The sequence below is a fragment of the Crotalus tigris genome, unplaced genomic scaffold (assembly GCF_016545835.1).
Source record: "Crotalus tigris isolate CLP2741 ecotype Arizona unplaced genomic scaffold, ASM1654583v1 scf7180000017831.1706817, whole genome shotgun sequence".
Classification (NCBI taxonomy): Eukaryota; Metazoa; Chordata; class Lepidosauria; order Squamata; family Viperidae; genus Crotalus; species Crotalus tigris.
In genome coordinates, this window is record NW_024096660.1 from 1,583,995 (window position 1) to 1,598,130 (window position 14,136).

The following is a 14,136-nucleotide window of genomic DNA, read 5'->3' on the forward strand; positions in this document are numbered from 1 at the left end:
GTGGTTCTCAAAGTTTCAAGGATCTTAATAACCTTTTGTGGGGGCAACCTTTAAAAAGCGCTTTCACCAATAAGAAAGCAGTTGCAACATGCACAGCATAATTTGTTTATTGATGCGGAAGAGAGTAAGAAAGTCACTGCTCTACATTTTTAATTTGTATTTTTTTCCATTCCGATTATCACAAAAACTCTCTGAAGTTGAGAGGGGGCTAACCAGAGGAAATCAGCTATTAAAAACCATGTATCTCATGAAAAAAGAATTACTTCCTTTTTCTTGGAGAGAAAAGATTTTGCAGTGTTTTTTTTGGGGGGGGGGGGGTTAGGAGCACGAGGTGAAAGAGACACTGCATTTTAAGGCACAATCATTTACATTTCTAAGGAATGTTGTTATTCCTCATATATCAGGAAAAGGATGCACAGAATTATGGTAAACAAGAAGCAGAGCTTTGCTCCAAGCAGATTTTTGAAACATCAAAACTTCTCGAGGATGTGGTATTTGTTTAGGTTCTTTTTCCTCAAAAGAATGGTAAAAAATCTTGGTGGGGTATGTTTAAAATTGGACTTAGGGGCTAAAAAAGAGTTCCCTTTGGTCTAGTCCCCAATTTTACATTCACATTTTCCAGCCAAACATGAAACACCCACCTTGCTGGCCAGCAAAAATGACTGACTGATAAATACAGAATGATATTACATTCTCCTTTAGCAAACTGTTCAGGTTGAGCTTCTGATCGTAATTTTGCTTATGGAGAATAGGGCAGAGCTGTCTGCTTTTTAAAAAGCATCTTTGCTTGCTGTGCTTTTTGATGTCTTTAGATTTGAAGACAGACCACTGTTAATATAGAGGGTAACAAATGACACTTCTCAAACTTGTCGCTTTTAAAGATAGGCTGAGTCTCTGAAAATGTTTAAAGATGAACTTCATCAACACCAATGAAAACTTTTCCATATTTTCTGTATTGATCAGGGACCGGACCACAACAGTTGTGAACGTAGAAGGTGATGCCTTTGGAGCAGGTATTCTTGATTTTCTGAATCCAAAAGAAACGAAGGAGAAAGACACAGAACTTAGTGATGTCCATGTGGATGCCATTCCAAACACCAAGGCTGATGGGGAAACATCACCTCTGGTAACACACAAGGTTCAAGCTATCACCCCTCCATCACCTAGTTCTCAAGATCCATCATCTAATGAATCAGCCCTATGAATATAAAAGAGGGCACCTTATGGGCAATGTAATTTAGAAAGTACTTTTTGAATAGAGTCTGTATGGCCCCCGAGTTTAAGCAGGTATGTCCCCTTCCATTCCGATGGCACAGAACACAGTGGTAGCTAACCACAGAGTACAAAATATGTGTAAGCTTCTGTATGTGCGTGTGTGTATTTGAGAGAGAGAGAGAGAGAGACAAAAATGAAAACTTTTGTTGGTATAAAAAGTGCTGCTTCATCCTTATGTGTATGTGAGGAATATATGCAAGACAAATGTAGTGATTGAATGAAATAAAATTAATAGCCCACTTTAAAAGGTAGACTGTTAAATTTCAGAGATTTGGGGAATGTCTTGTTAACTGAAGTTATACAGGAAAAGAAGTTTCTTGTAATTTTACTGCATCAAGCCTGCATGATTGTGTTTGAAAGGTATTAAGGGATCAGTTTATTTTGATTTATAGCCATAGTTTGTCAGACCTAACCAAATTATTGCTCTTTGTTCTTGTCTGATAAATCAGAGAAGCAAACCCTTTTGAAGGAGAATAGAATTGAACTAATATGTTATCAGATATATATATAGCTAATGGCCACCTGTCCAGATTAGCCTAAAAAGGACCATTTTTATTGCTTTCTTCCTGAATTAAACAAAGCACCTGTATGTTGAACCTTACTGGACCAAAAAAGAAAGAGCAAGAAGTTGCCTTTCTCTTCAAAGGTTGGGTTATAACATCCATGATCATTTCTTATATAGGAAGCTTAAATTGTTTTTGAGACACTCTCAGCAATTTATATTAATGCTTTAATTGTTCCTGGGAAGAAATATGAATGAATGGCCAGGATGAATATGTACTACTACTGCTACAAAGCAGGCATTGATTTAAGTATCCTAGTTTGATGTCATGTCTACTGCTGGTGCTGCAAGAAAGTATCTTCTGGATCAACATATTGTATGGCTTATGGCTTTTAATGTTTTTGGCTTAGAACTGCCCAAATTGGGACACTCCATTGGCAATGGAAGGCTGACTAGAATTTTCAGACTGGTAGGCCCAGCACACCTAGTGAACATTATATCTAGAGTGATGCTTTAGTGCATCCATAACCGGACCTAAAAACAAGGCTGCATCTGATATGGTAATATGCTGCCTATTTCCCAAGATCAATAAGTACATGAAGTGTGTGTCTATCAATTTCTGAACAGATTAATTCCATGTTTATTTAGTAACTGGTGACATAATGACCAATAAAATTTATTCTCAATTCATAACAAATAAAATCATACTGAAAATATGGGTAGAAAACAAATGTAGAACATTCAGTTTTAAGCTTCAAAAAAATCTACATAAAAGTACATTTAAATTGGTGCTTAAATGTGTCCCGGTAATAATCATGAAGCTTCATTTATTGCTTTTTCCCTCACTCCACTATTGTTTTCAAGAGGATACGTGTTGACAAGTAATCAACACAATTCTGACCTTTAATTCTCCTTGCATAAGAAATACTATTCAGACATTTTTCTGGCTTTCAGAAATTCAATTCCATTATTTAAATTTGCTTGGAATCTTACTTGTCCTTGTCCCAGTATGAAGATCTTTTTCAAAAGGATATAATAAGTTATAATTCCCCCCCCCCTGCAAAATTAACCTTAAAATCCTGAGGCAGGAAACGACAACTTATGTGTTGCCTCCCAGGTGGGCCACAAATTCAGTTCCCAGAATTCTTAGCATGTTATGCCATTTGCTCTAATTAGCCATTTCCAACCTAGTGAACCCCAAATTGAGAATATATAATAAAGTAAGTGGGATTAATTTGAATTCAAAAGAAATGAAGGAGTCAGATTTTAATCATGAGTACCTTTGGTTGAAAGGTAAGGTATAGTTTTGACAAATATTTACCTTACCAGAAACAACTTTTATCCTTATAAATTATAAAAGAACTTTATGTAACTATGAAGGAAGCCTTTGGAATGGGTTACATGTTTAGCCCGCTCTACCCATTCTTATTTCATTCTTATGTGTGGGCACATAATAAACATTACTGTGTGGTATCTTTTTCTGTGTTAACAAGACAAACACATTGTGAAACATTCTCACCAATTGATGTAGCAAAGGGATCACATGCTGTCATAGGAATCACTATCCTTTTGGCAGGCCAGTCAGTTAAACCTGACCTGTTTGTGTTGCTGCCAGTCAGAACGTCAGGCCCTCTTGCAACAGAACCATAATCTAGATAATTCTATTACTTTTCAGTTAGATAATCATTAAGTCATAAGATTGCACCTATCTTTGTTCCAATTGCTGAGCAAACATTTTCAGAAAAAAGGCGTTCTCACAAAAGAGAAGCTTTGACCTGGCTGACTAGAGTGACTTTTAGTGATAGAAAAGCACTTAGATTTCTTTACAGCAGTGTTTTTCACATTTGGGAACTTTAAGAGGTGTGGACTCCAACTCCCAGAATTCCTCAGCCAGCTGGCTAGGGAGTTCTGGGACTTGAAGTCGATACTCCTTAAAGTTCCCAAATGTGAAAAACACTGCTTTAGAGGATTTGCTCATAGAGAAAGAAAATATTCCCCTTTATTCTGGCATCGTTTTGTGTCTTGTTTTGAAATTTGTGAGTTATATTCCATCTTGCCCACTTGCATAGGTGTGCAGGAAATAATCAGCATGTAGAATACTGATTTGCTTCCTAGAACACACTGAACAGAAGTAACAGTGTTTTTTTGCAGGATTTCAAAATCAGTAAAGTCAACTGTAGCTCTTGAACCTCCCAGCTTTTACTTTTATTGGATGACCCCAGGTTTTTAGTTTCTATGAGACAAGTGAAATTTCTCCTGGTTCCCTTGTTCCACAGTGGAATAGTTTTGTACTATACATTATTATTACTTTAATAATCAGGAATTTACCCCCCTAGGGCTTTGTGTGTATAAAACATGCTACACTATTGAGTTTTAATTCTTCCCTTATTGATTTCAGTGGCAAAGGATGCCAGCTATCTTGATTATTTAAGCTGCTCCTTCCTAATGTATCATGTCAGCACCATACATTGCAGTATACAAATTCCAGTTTTTCAGGTGTCCATTGCAGTGTGTTATATTTCACTTTTTTTCATTTTTTCTCATACCAATCAGATGAGTTTAAGCCATTAGAATGAAATTAATTTAATTTCATATCTAGTTTCATTAATTTCATGTCTAGATTAACTATTAAATAATGATGTCTCTATCAAGGGACTCGTGGGTTAATTTATGGATGGCCATACCACAATGAAAGGATGTAATTTTTTTCTTTATTCAGTAAGATGCTGAGCTGATCAATTTTTTGTTTTTTAAAAAGTGGCAGACTATCATCTGGAAAATAACAAATCCTGATAAGAAAGACATCCTACTGGGTTCATGAATCAGGAAAATGTGACAGAAAAAAACTTACATTAAACAATAGATTGGTAAAATAGTTTCCCCCTATTAGAATTCAAAATCAGTAATGTTTCACATAAAAAATAAAATTATAAAAGATACACCGCATTGCTTAGTAAATTGGGATGTTATAATTTAAATTCCTGAAGTTTAATTACAAAAGAAAATATCCCTTAATTCATGTAGAACAGAATTCAAACCAATGTTTTAAATTTTCTTTCTTATCCCTCTTGGTATTCTAAACAGGAGTTACAACGCCATAACCATACAGTCATAGAATTTCTTGAAAATACTTTGTCCTTCAAAACCATTGAGCCATGAAAGTAACAATGGAAAGTTGTTGTTTTAGAAATATTAAACCTCCTTGGAGTGCATTAGAGCAGTTAGTCTCTTATTTGGATTTTGACTATAATTTGCATATCATTTTGAACATTCTGTAAATGCAATCTATACATGGTGTGTCAGCTGAAAAACCACTGCTACTTTGATTTTGGTATGAGGTTGTAAGTATAAACTGCAGTAGAAGCATTTTACTATTTTACTAATCTTTAGGTCTGTTCAACTTAGAAAATCCATACTGATTAACAGAAAAGTAAATAAAAGACAGAATTATTAGAGTTAGGTATGAGTGTGTTTCCCAGTGGTGGTTTAGAAGAATTTTAGAAAAAAAATAATAATCCTTGGATATGTTTCCATAGTTGCAAAATGGATTATTTCATCACCCACACTTTTCTATTTTGATACACAAAATTATTGTTAGTAATCATAACAATTTTTTTTATATCATGAAATATCTAAATTGGGACAAATTCTAAATAACTAAATATTTGGTACAGGTTTATATTCTAAATTTGTTTTTTTGGGTTGGCTGAAAAAAAGATATTGCTCTAATTAGACTTTGTATTCAATCTTCATTATGTTTATTCTCATGCAGCCATTCCCAGAATTTACACTGAACCATCAGTGAGTGTTCCCTTGCTGACTACTGAGTATGCCCCCCCCCCGTTTAAAAAATCCAGCTGCTACTCCAATATTAGATTCCCATTGCCATCTTTGCCTTGTCCTGTAGTTGCTTGAGAACAAGGAGAGAAGAAAACTTTGGGTGGTGGGCCTAAGCTCCCTACTCCCTGGGTTCCATGGAAAATAAGTTGGTGATTTGAGATTTTGGAGAGCTTAGCTAAAAGGATACTGTCTGAATTGTCGAAAAAAAATGTCATGGTGAAAACAAAGAGGACAGTATTACTGTGGCAATGGTGCCAAAACTAGGTGCAGAAATGCTCTGATTACTCAATATAACATTAGGGGGGATTACCTCACCTAAAGAATCTTCAAACTGAATTTTTTTTTTTACAATGTTGAGAAGCTACTTTCTTATTTTTCTCACTGAGACAGCTGACTGTCAGCTTTTACTGAGATCTGAATAAAATTCTTATGACCAGTTTGAACGGTTATCACATTAAATTGGCTAATATACCGTATATGTCGGCGTATAAGGCGATTTCCGCAAGCGTTAAAATCGGCGCCAAAGACGGGGGTCGTCTTATACGCCGAGTTGTCTTATACGCCAGAAATACTGGTAGTTTCCGGCGTATAAGACAACGTTCTAGGAATGCGACTCGGCGCCAAAGACAGGGGTCGTCTTATACGCCGGGTCGCCTTGCACGCCGGCATATACGGTACTTCTAGCTTACCTTAATATTCAACACCAGCCCCTCCCCGATTAATGAAATTTAGAGTGACTAAGCGGTCTGTTTATGAGGAGAAATATGGTTCTATATTTACAGTAACAATGAGCTTTTCTGATTAGCTTTCATTAATATGTATCCTTAAACTGTCTTTTATGATCCTCTTTCAATTCATATTATACTACCCTACAGTGCCACTTGTGTCTTTCTGTACTGAAGTTTCTAATCAAAGTCAAGTAGAACGTGGACGTGCTTTGATGTAATGAAAATGAATGGCTGCATAATACAAAGGTGGAGACTGTGAACAATCTGGAATCTGTGTAAGATAAGGAAATCTACACTATGATTTTAGACATGAGCGATGACACCACCTGCCTTATTGTGTTGTACCTAAAGTGCTGCTTTAGCTGTGTTTTATGCACAGTGCTGTTCAATTCTTGTATTTCTTCTCAAGATCCTGCTTAGTTTAGCTCTTGGTCTGAATTCCTGAGAAAAACACATTGTCTGTTCTGATATATTTTACAGGAATATAAATGTTTTCAAACCTGAAATCATATATAAATCATTGCAGAACAGTGCTTTGTCAGAATTCTAGAATAATATATGTCAACAACAGATAACCACTCCATTTTCTAAGTATTGTTTTCTGCTGCTATGAATGTAATGTTCTCAATATGTATTTTGTTTGTGAGCATGCAGAATATTTCAAATTCAAATCATTTTGACTTTGGAGCATCCCATTTTGAATGTGAAAGATTCAGAATGTTTCAAATGCAAAATGAGATTCTTCAGTTGTTTCAGAAATATTGCGTTTCCAATTTCCAAATATTGTAAAATTTGTATTGAAAATAATAAAAAACAGTTCATTTCACTCTTGAGATGGGAATTTCGACTGGAAGTAGTTCAAATTTGAAACATTTTGCATGCTCTTAACTTTGTTCATGCATCTCTGTAAGGTCCTCATCACTATCAAGGATCAAATGTATATATGTATAAAAAAGTGAAAATAGATATGTGACTATAGAGTTGATACTGTTTTTCCACTTCTAAAAGACCCCAATTGTTCCTAGCTGTTTTGGTGGAAAGCAGTGCATTCAATGAGTCTTGTGTTTATTATTCAGTTTTTCTGAATCTGAAATAAAAACCCTTTAGACTGAATGAACGTTTGTCATTATTGGAAAAAGAATATGCATTTCATTATGTAACATTACAGGTAGTCCTTGATTTAGAATCACAATTGAACCCAAAATTTCCATTGGTAGGCTCCACGGTTTTTAAGTGAGTTTTGCACCATTTTATGATCTTTTTTGCCACAGTTATTAAGTGAATCACTGCAAATTGTTAAGTTAGTAACAAGGTTGCTAAGTGAATCTGGCTTCTCCATTAACTCTGCTTGTTAGAAGGTCACAAAAGGTGATCACATGATCCCAGAACACTGCAACCATCATAAATACATCCCAGTTTCCAAACTTCCTAATTTTGATCACATGACTATGGAGATACTGCGGTCATAAGTGTGAAAAACAAGTCACTTTTTCCATTGCCGTTATAACTTCAAACAGTCATTAAACTAATGGTTGTAAGCCAAGGATTGCCTGTATTCTTAGAACAAGATAGTATATTCTGACATTTTATAATTAGCTATGGTAATGGATATTTGCCTAGTCATTTCTGGGTGTTGCTAAGAGCCACTGTGAGGTGCAATACAATAACGCATCTCTTTACAGGATATTTCAGAAGGAGCAGAGTCAGCATTATAAGGGCAAAAACAGGCACAAGAAAAAGGTTAAATTCTCTTCATGTTAAGGCTTTCATCAGATTTATCTTTTCTATAGAAGGTGACTTGTAAGGAATACAGCTGCCTTAGTCAAGCCAGCTGTATGTAGGTAAATAGCAGATGAGCCTGTAACCTGTTTTTGGAACTGTAAGACAAGGGGCATTCTTCTTAATGATACCAAAAGTTGTATTTCCTGACACTTGCAAGCCACTTGGCAATCTGCTAATGTCAACTAGGAATTAAATACAACTAAATCTCACCCTGAAATTTTGTCATCTAAATGCAGCATGTGAAGGACTAGACACAATGAGGTTCTTCTTCCTTTTTTGTTCACCAAACAGTTTTGGTCACTAGTGAGTTCTGTAATCACAAGGAGATCCTTGCATGCAGTCTACACAATCTATGCAATATTCATACAATTGAATTGTGGTTAATATTCATATAACTCAGTTGATGCAGAACCTGGCTGTGTAAATTCATCTGTCATTGAGCAAAAACATTTTGGATATGAGATTTTATCACTATTGGGAGACAAAAAAAAGAACAAGAGCTGGGAATAAATAAATAAATAAATATATATATATATATATATATATATATATATATATATATATATTCCTAACATCATTGCAGGAAATACTGTTACATAATAATGAAGACATAAGCAAATAAAGGGGAACTTCCTTTTATTAAAGGGATAATTGAATATTTCCTGCAATAGCAGATAAAATACATTAACTGGGTTTTTATTATTATTTGTACACCACAATATACTGATTGTAGTGTTAAAACATTATTACTATAAGAGTATCTCTGTTATTGCTATCGTGAAAAACAGGAAAGAATCTTCAAAAAGCCCCCTTAAGATGTGTAATAATATATTTTCTTTAGCTATGTTTCTTGTAAAATAAGATAGCTTTCAGTATCAAAATGGGGAAATGTTTTTGAGGAAATAGAGTCTTTGAATGGAAGGCCTTAAAAGTTTCCAATATTAGGTGTCACTTTAACCATTTCCTAAACTGCAAAGTAGCATATTTTAGTTTGAAAAAAAGAAAATGGAAGCAAAAGAAGTTTATGCTTTTTTATACATTGGCTCCATTAGTCTGTAAATCAACTGGTAGGACACAGCTATCTTCAGGATACAGCTGATTATTAAATCTCAAGGCATGGACATCTGCTGGGGAAACAAGTGTTGAAATATGGGTTCCACTTAGCATATGCTTCTATGCAAAGTCATAACAAATATGAAAAGGTGGAAATTGAACCAGGACATGACATAGATTTTGTTTTGTTAACAAAATTTTGTCATAATTAGGAATTGATTCCTCTGCCTCAAGGAATTTATACCGGAATGCTTAAGTTTCTTACATTGGGAATCCATCTCAAAATAGAATTAGTTGATTTTTTTCTAATAGTAGGCACCCTTCCTCTACCATATAAGTCCCCCAAGGCACCAACTGCAATTGTCTCTAAACATGCTCCCTCCTCTGATACCTTGAAATCATAGAAGAGATGCAAGGAGATAATTTATTCTACTATGAATTAGCTTAGAAAAGTTGGAATAAGACAATAACAACTGCACATTTCCCTGAGCGGGAGTTTGCGTGCCTTGATTCCTGGTAACTGCCTGGATATGTCCCAGCAGTTGGCAAGATTTTGGAAGTAGTTTTGCCTTTAAAGTGTATGAAGAAGAACAGAAAAATTGCCTACACCCAGTATAGAATTCAACTGAACTCTGCATCTGAATGAATGGAATAGAATATTCAGAACCTGAAGCGGATTTAAAAGGAAAATCTATCTTCACTTCAAGGAAAGTGAAGATTTAAAAGGGAAGCTTCTACAACATGGTTAATGAAATCATACTTTGTTTTCTGGATCTGTGCAGCACACTCTAACTACTGCATTTTCCGGCATATAAGACGACTTTCTAAAGCGCGGAAATCGGCGCCGAAGTCGGGGGTCGTCTTATATGCCGGGTCACCTTATACGCCGGCAAATATGGTAAATGGGCTGGCATTACACAACACACAAAGGCTAAAATATAGTTTATTATACCTATGTATATAATTGTCTTTCTCAAAATTGTGACTAGTTTTGAACTAGTTAGTTGCTTTTTGAGCTTCACAGTCAATGTAAGAGAAAATTGTGGATTTGTGATCTTGAGGAAGAGGGTGAGAGTATGATGAAAGACTACAGGAGGTGGCTGTGAAATCCTTCACAATTTTAGAATTTAATTGTACTAGAGACAAATTCCAAGTATTGCCTCCATCTTTGAGGGAAGTGAGCTTATGAGCCTTTAGAGTCAATTTCTCTAGCTGAAGCTCAAAATTTAATTGTCACCTTTAACTGAAAACATTCCTTGCCAGTATAAATGTCTAGCATTGCTGTGCCTACTTATCTGGGAGCAAGTTCTAATAAGCCCAGCAGAACTTAAAACTAACTAAAAATGAATAGGGTTGTATTTTGTGGCTATAGAAAAAAGAGCTTGAATACCAAAATAACTCACATCACTGTTACAGGCGCTTGGGCTATTTCCTTGCTAGCGATTTATAGCATCTTACAGTATAATTTAATCACTGCTGTGCCAATGTAACAGTATGAAGTAAGGCTTTCTGGGACCACACAATAAAAGAATGATTCTATAAATGATGATTTAAGGAGAGAAGCAACCTAGAACTAAGGAGAAATTTCCTGACAGAACAATTAAACAATGGAACTACTTGCGTCAAGAAGTTACGGGTGCTCTAACACTGGAAGTTTTAAAGAAGAGATTGGACAATCATTTGTCTGAAATGGTATAGGGCAGGGGTAGGCAACCTTGGCTCTTTTATGACTCGTGGACTTCAACTCCCAGAATTCCTGAGCCAGCTGCTGGCTCAGGAATTCTGGGAGTTGAAGTCCACGAGTCATAAAAGAGCCAAGGTTGCCTACCCCTGATATAGGGTTTCCTGCCTGAGCAGGAGGTTGGACTAGAAGACCTTCAAGGTCCTTTCCAACTCTGTTATTCTGCTAAACCACTAATGAGGAAACAGCCACAGTTTATTATTACTGAACAACTTGGAGTACGTTTTCCATCTTGTGGCTGGACAGAGAAAGTACAATTCTACTACTGTCTTTCATGAGGGCAAATACAGAATATGCAAACTGAAAGTCCATGAACACAAAGCTGGCACCCATTTCCTAATCCCACTCTATAACAGTTTTTCTCTTCCAATGTTTTATTCTGTGTAGTCTTAGAACTGGATGGGGGAAAAATGGCAGCATGGCTAGCAAAGATTTAAGTGAGATCTTGGCAAATTAAGTACTAAATACCCCTCTTAACATTAAACAAGAGATGTATGTTTGTGAATCCATATCTGACAAAGTAATTTGTAATCTTATAATTTAGAATCAAACATTAATAGCAATAAAATCAGCAATTAGCACATGTGAAAGTTATGCTTACATTCCTGGCTTAACCATCATTTTTCATTCCCTAGAACTTTGGTGGCGAACCTATGGCACGTGTGCCACAGGTGGCACGCAGAGCCCTCTCTGTGGGCACACGCGCCATCACCCCAGTGCTAGGCCTTCAGCTGGGTTTTATAAAACCTTTTTGCTTTAGGCTTCCACCACCATGTGCAAAAAAAAAAAAAAAAAAAAGGTTCAATCAATTTCAACTTCTCGCTGGAAAAAAAAATCTCGCAAAGTTGGAATTGATTGATTGAACTTTTTAGTCCCACCCAGTCTGCCGTTACCACTGCAGCCATGCCCACCCAATGGGCCACGCCCACCTGGCACCCGATGATACATAAGTGGATTTTGGGTTGCAGTTTTGACACTCGGGTCTCTAAAAGGTTCGCCATCACGGCCCTAGAACCTCTAAACCACTTCAGAATGGCCTTTATATAAACTACTGATGACATGTAAGAAAAACTTACATGGACTCCTTACAGCAAATCAAAAGAGACAGTACAAAATTCAACATCAAGCATCCCTCTCAGTTCCTGTCCTACTTTTATCCTGTATTTTTCCACGGTGAATTGAAAGAGAAACCTGTGTTTCTGGCAAAGTGGACAGCAAAGCTACCCTCTGATTCTTGAAGTCTAGCATCAGGATGCTATGACACTATAATGACTCTTAAAAGATACACCACATGAAGAAAGCCAAGAAAGGGTGACTAGGAATTCCCACCAATGGGAAATAATTTGTCCTTAAGTGACAATTGTTTTGCTTCAAATTGTGTTTGCAGGGATTCCTATTGCGCTGAAGGACCAGATGCTACCACTCAGAGTGGAAGCATGCAGTTTTATCACTGTACAGCCAATCCAGGAATCACACAAATGCTATGTGCGAAGGGATAATACGTTTATAATGGTGTCTGAGAGAAAGCTCCAGGTGTTTGGATTATGTGGGCGGTACCTGATAAAGATATGAGTATTGGCTGCACCCAGGAGGGAATAGAAGATTGTAGGTACAGAGAAACAAAATGGTTGGTTCTCCAGTTTTAAAAATATAATATTTAGGTGCTATCTAGATCTGTCTTCATCCTAAAAACACTGGTTCATTGACAGGCAAAAAAAAAAAAAAAGAAATAACAGTGAAAATACACACTTTTTATATAAACACAACTTCGTATTTTCTTAAAACAGGTTTAATTAAAAAAATTGAAATGAGATGGATTGGAGTTTATACTTTCATACTGCAAACACATTAACAGCTGACTATACTAAACATGGCTAACTGTTCAGAAAAAGCAGGAATATTTGAAAATGAATGTTTGTAGTAATGCATTTTTCCAACTATTGTGCAGAATTTCCAAGTCCCTTTTGAAATTTGCAGTCAGATGGCAGTTTCTGGGAAACTAACAAAAATTAAAGTGCTATTTCTGGAAAATTTTCAGCAATAAACAAAAAAGATACACAGTAATGATGTTCTGATATTTTACAAGCTTATTAAATATTTCCTTGATAAACTCTCCCAAGGCCACCAACAGAGGAATTGTACTGTATCACTTATAACAAAACTGTACAGGGAAAAAAATCTGCAAGATGAGTTAATGAGTTGACTCCAAACACAGCAGCACAAAATGTAAAACATGCCAACTTGGAATTATGACCAAAGGGCAGCACAGATCTTTGCCTAGAAAGTACATTGTAAATATAGGGAGACTTGTGCAAAAGGCCTTATTCTTTTGGTAGCCACCACTGCTGGAACAAAGATCGCTGGATTAAAGAGTTGTGATGATCCTTGGTGCTCTCTGAGCTTGCTTATTTTCTTGCAGACGTTTTGTTACCCAAACTGGTAACATCATCAGTGCTAGAAAGGAGTGCTGTTTGCTATCAGTTTATGTTCTAGTGCAGTGGTGAACCTCTCTGTGGGCACATGCGCCATGCCCCAGAGATGGCAACCTTCCCTCTTCAACCAGCCGCCCGCTAACTCGCCGAGGTCCCATGTGGCTGGATGCATCCCAGCACGGCTGGTTTCCCTCCCCCCGTCACATCCCTCCTGGCCTTGCATGCTCTCCTTTTCCCACTGCATCACCTCCTCAACTGTCAGCAGACCGTCCAGCTCAGAGGTGGCTTCTCTGAACTGCTGGTGGTGGGCTGCGGAGCCCCAGAGTGCGCCAGTTGAGGGGCCAGCAGGGTGTGGCTGCTGATGGACACTGTTGGCCCCCACGCAGTCGCTCGCCTGTGTGCAGGGGGCGATAGTGTCCGACAGCAGCCTTCACGGTCCCTGACTCACCTTGCCCTGTGGCAATGGCACCCCTGCCCCGCCCTGCCTTACCTCGCCTCACCCCGCAGGACGAGCCTCCTGCCCACTGCCCCATCTTACAGAGATCCCCTAAATCTCCCACAATCCTGCCCGGCCCCCACAAATGTCCCTCCCCATGAGCAACATCGAGGTCACCATGCCCACTTTGGCCACACCTGCCCAGTCTGCCATGACCACCATAGCCATGCCCACCCAGTGGGCCACACCCACCTGGCACCTGGCGATGTGGGTTTTGGGTTGCAGTTTGGGCACTCGGTCTTTAAAAGGTTCGCCATCACTTCTCTATTTCCTTTTTCTGCTGTTCT

The 14,136-nt window shown here is 37.4% G+C and overlaps 1 protein-coding gene across 2 annotated transcripts in view; it reads left to right on the top strand.

Moving 5' to 3' along the window:
- SLC1A4 (solute carrier family 1 member 4) overlaps positions 1–7,458 on the top strand; it is a 30,150-nt gene extending 22,692 nt beyond the window's left edge. For both annotated transcript variants that reach the window (XM_039343037.1, XM_039343035.1), the window contains exon 9: positions 964–7,458. In XM_039343037.1, coding sequence (XP_039198971.1) covers positions 964–1,204 — 241 coding nt within the window. In that variant the 3' untranslated portion in view covers positions 1,205–7,458. The remainder of the gene's footprint in view (positions 1–963) is intronic.
- The last annotated feature ends 6,678 nt before the right edge of the window (positions 7,459–14,136 follow it).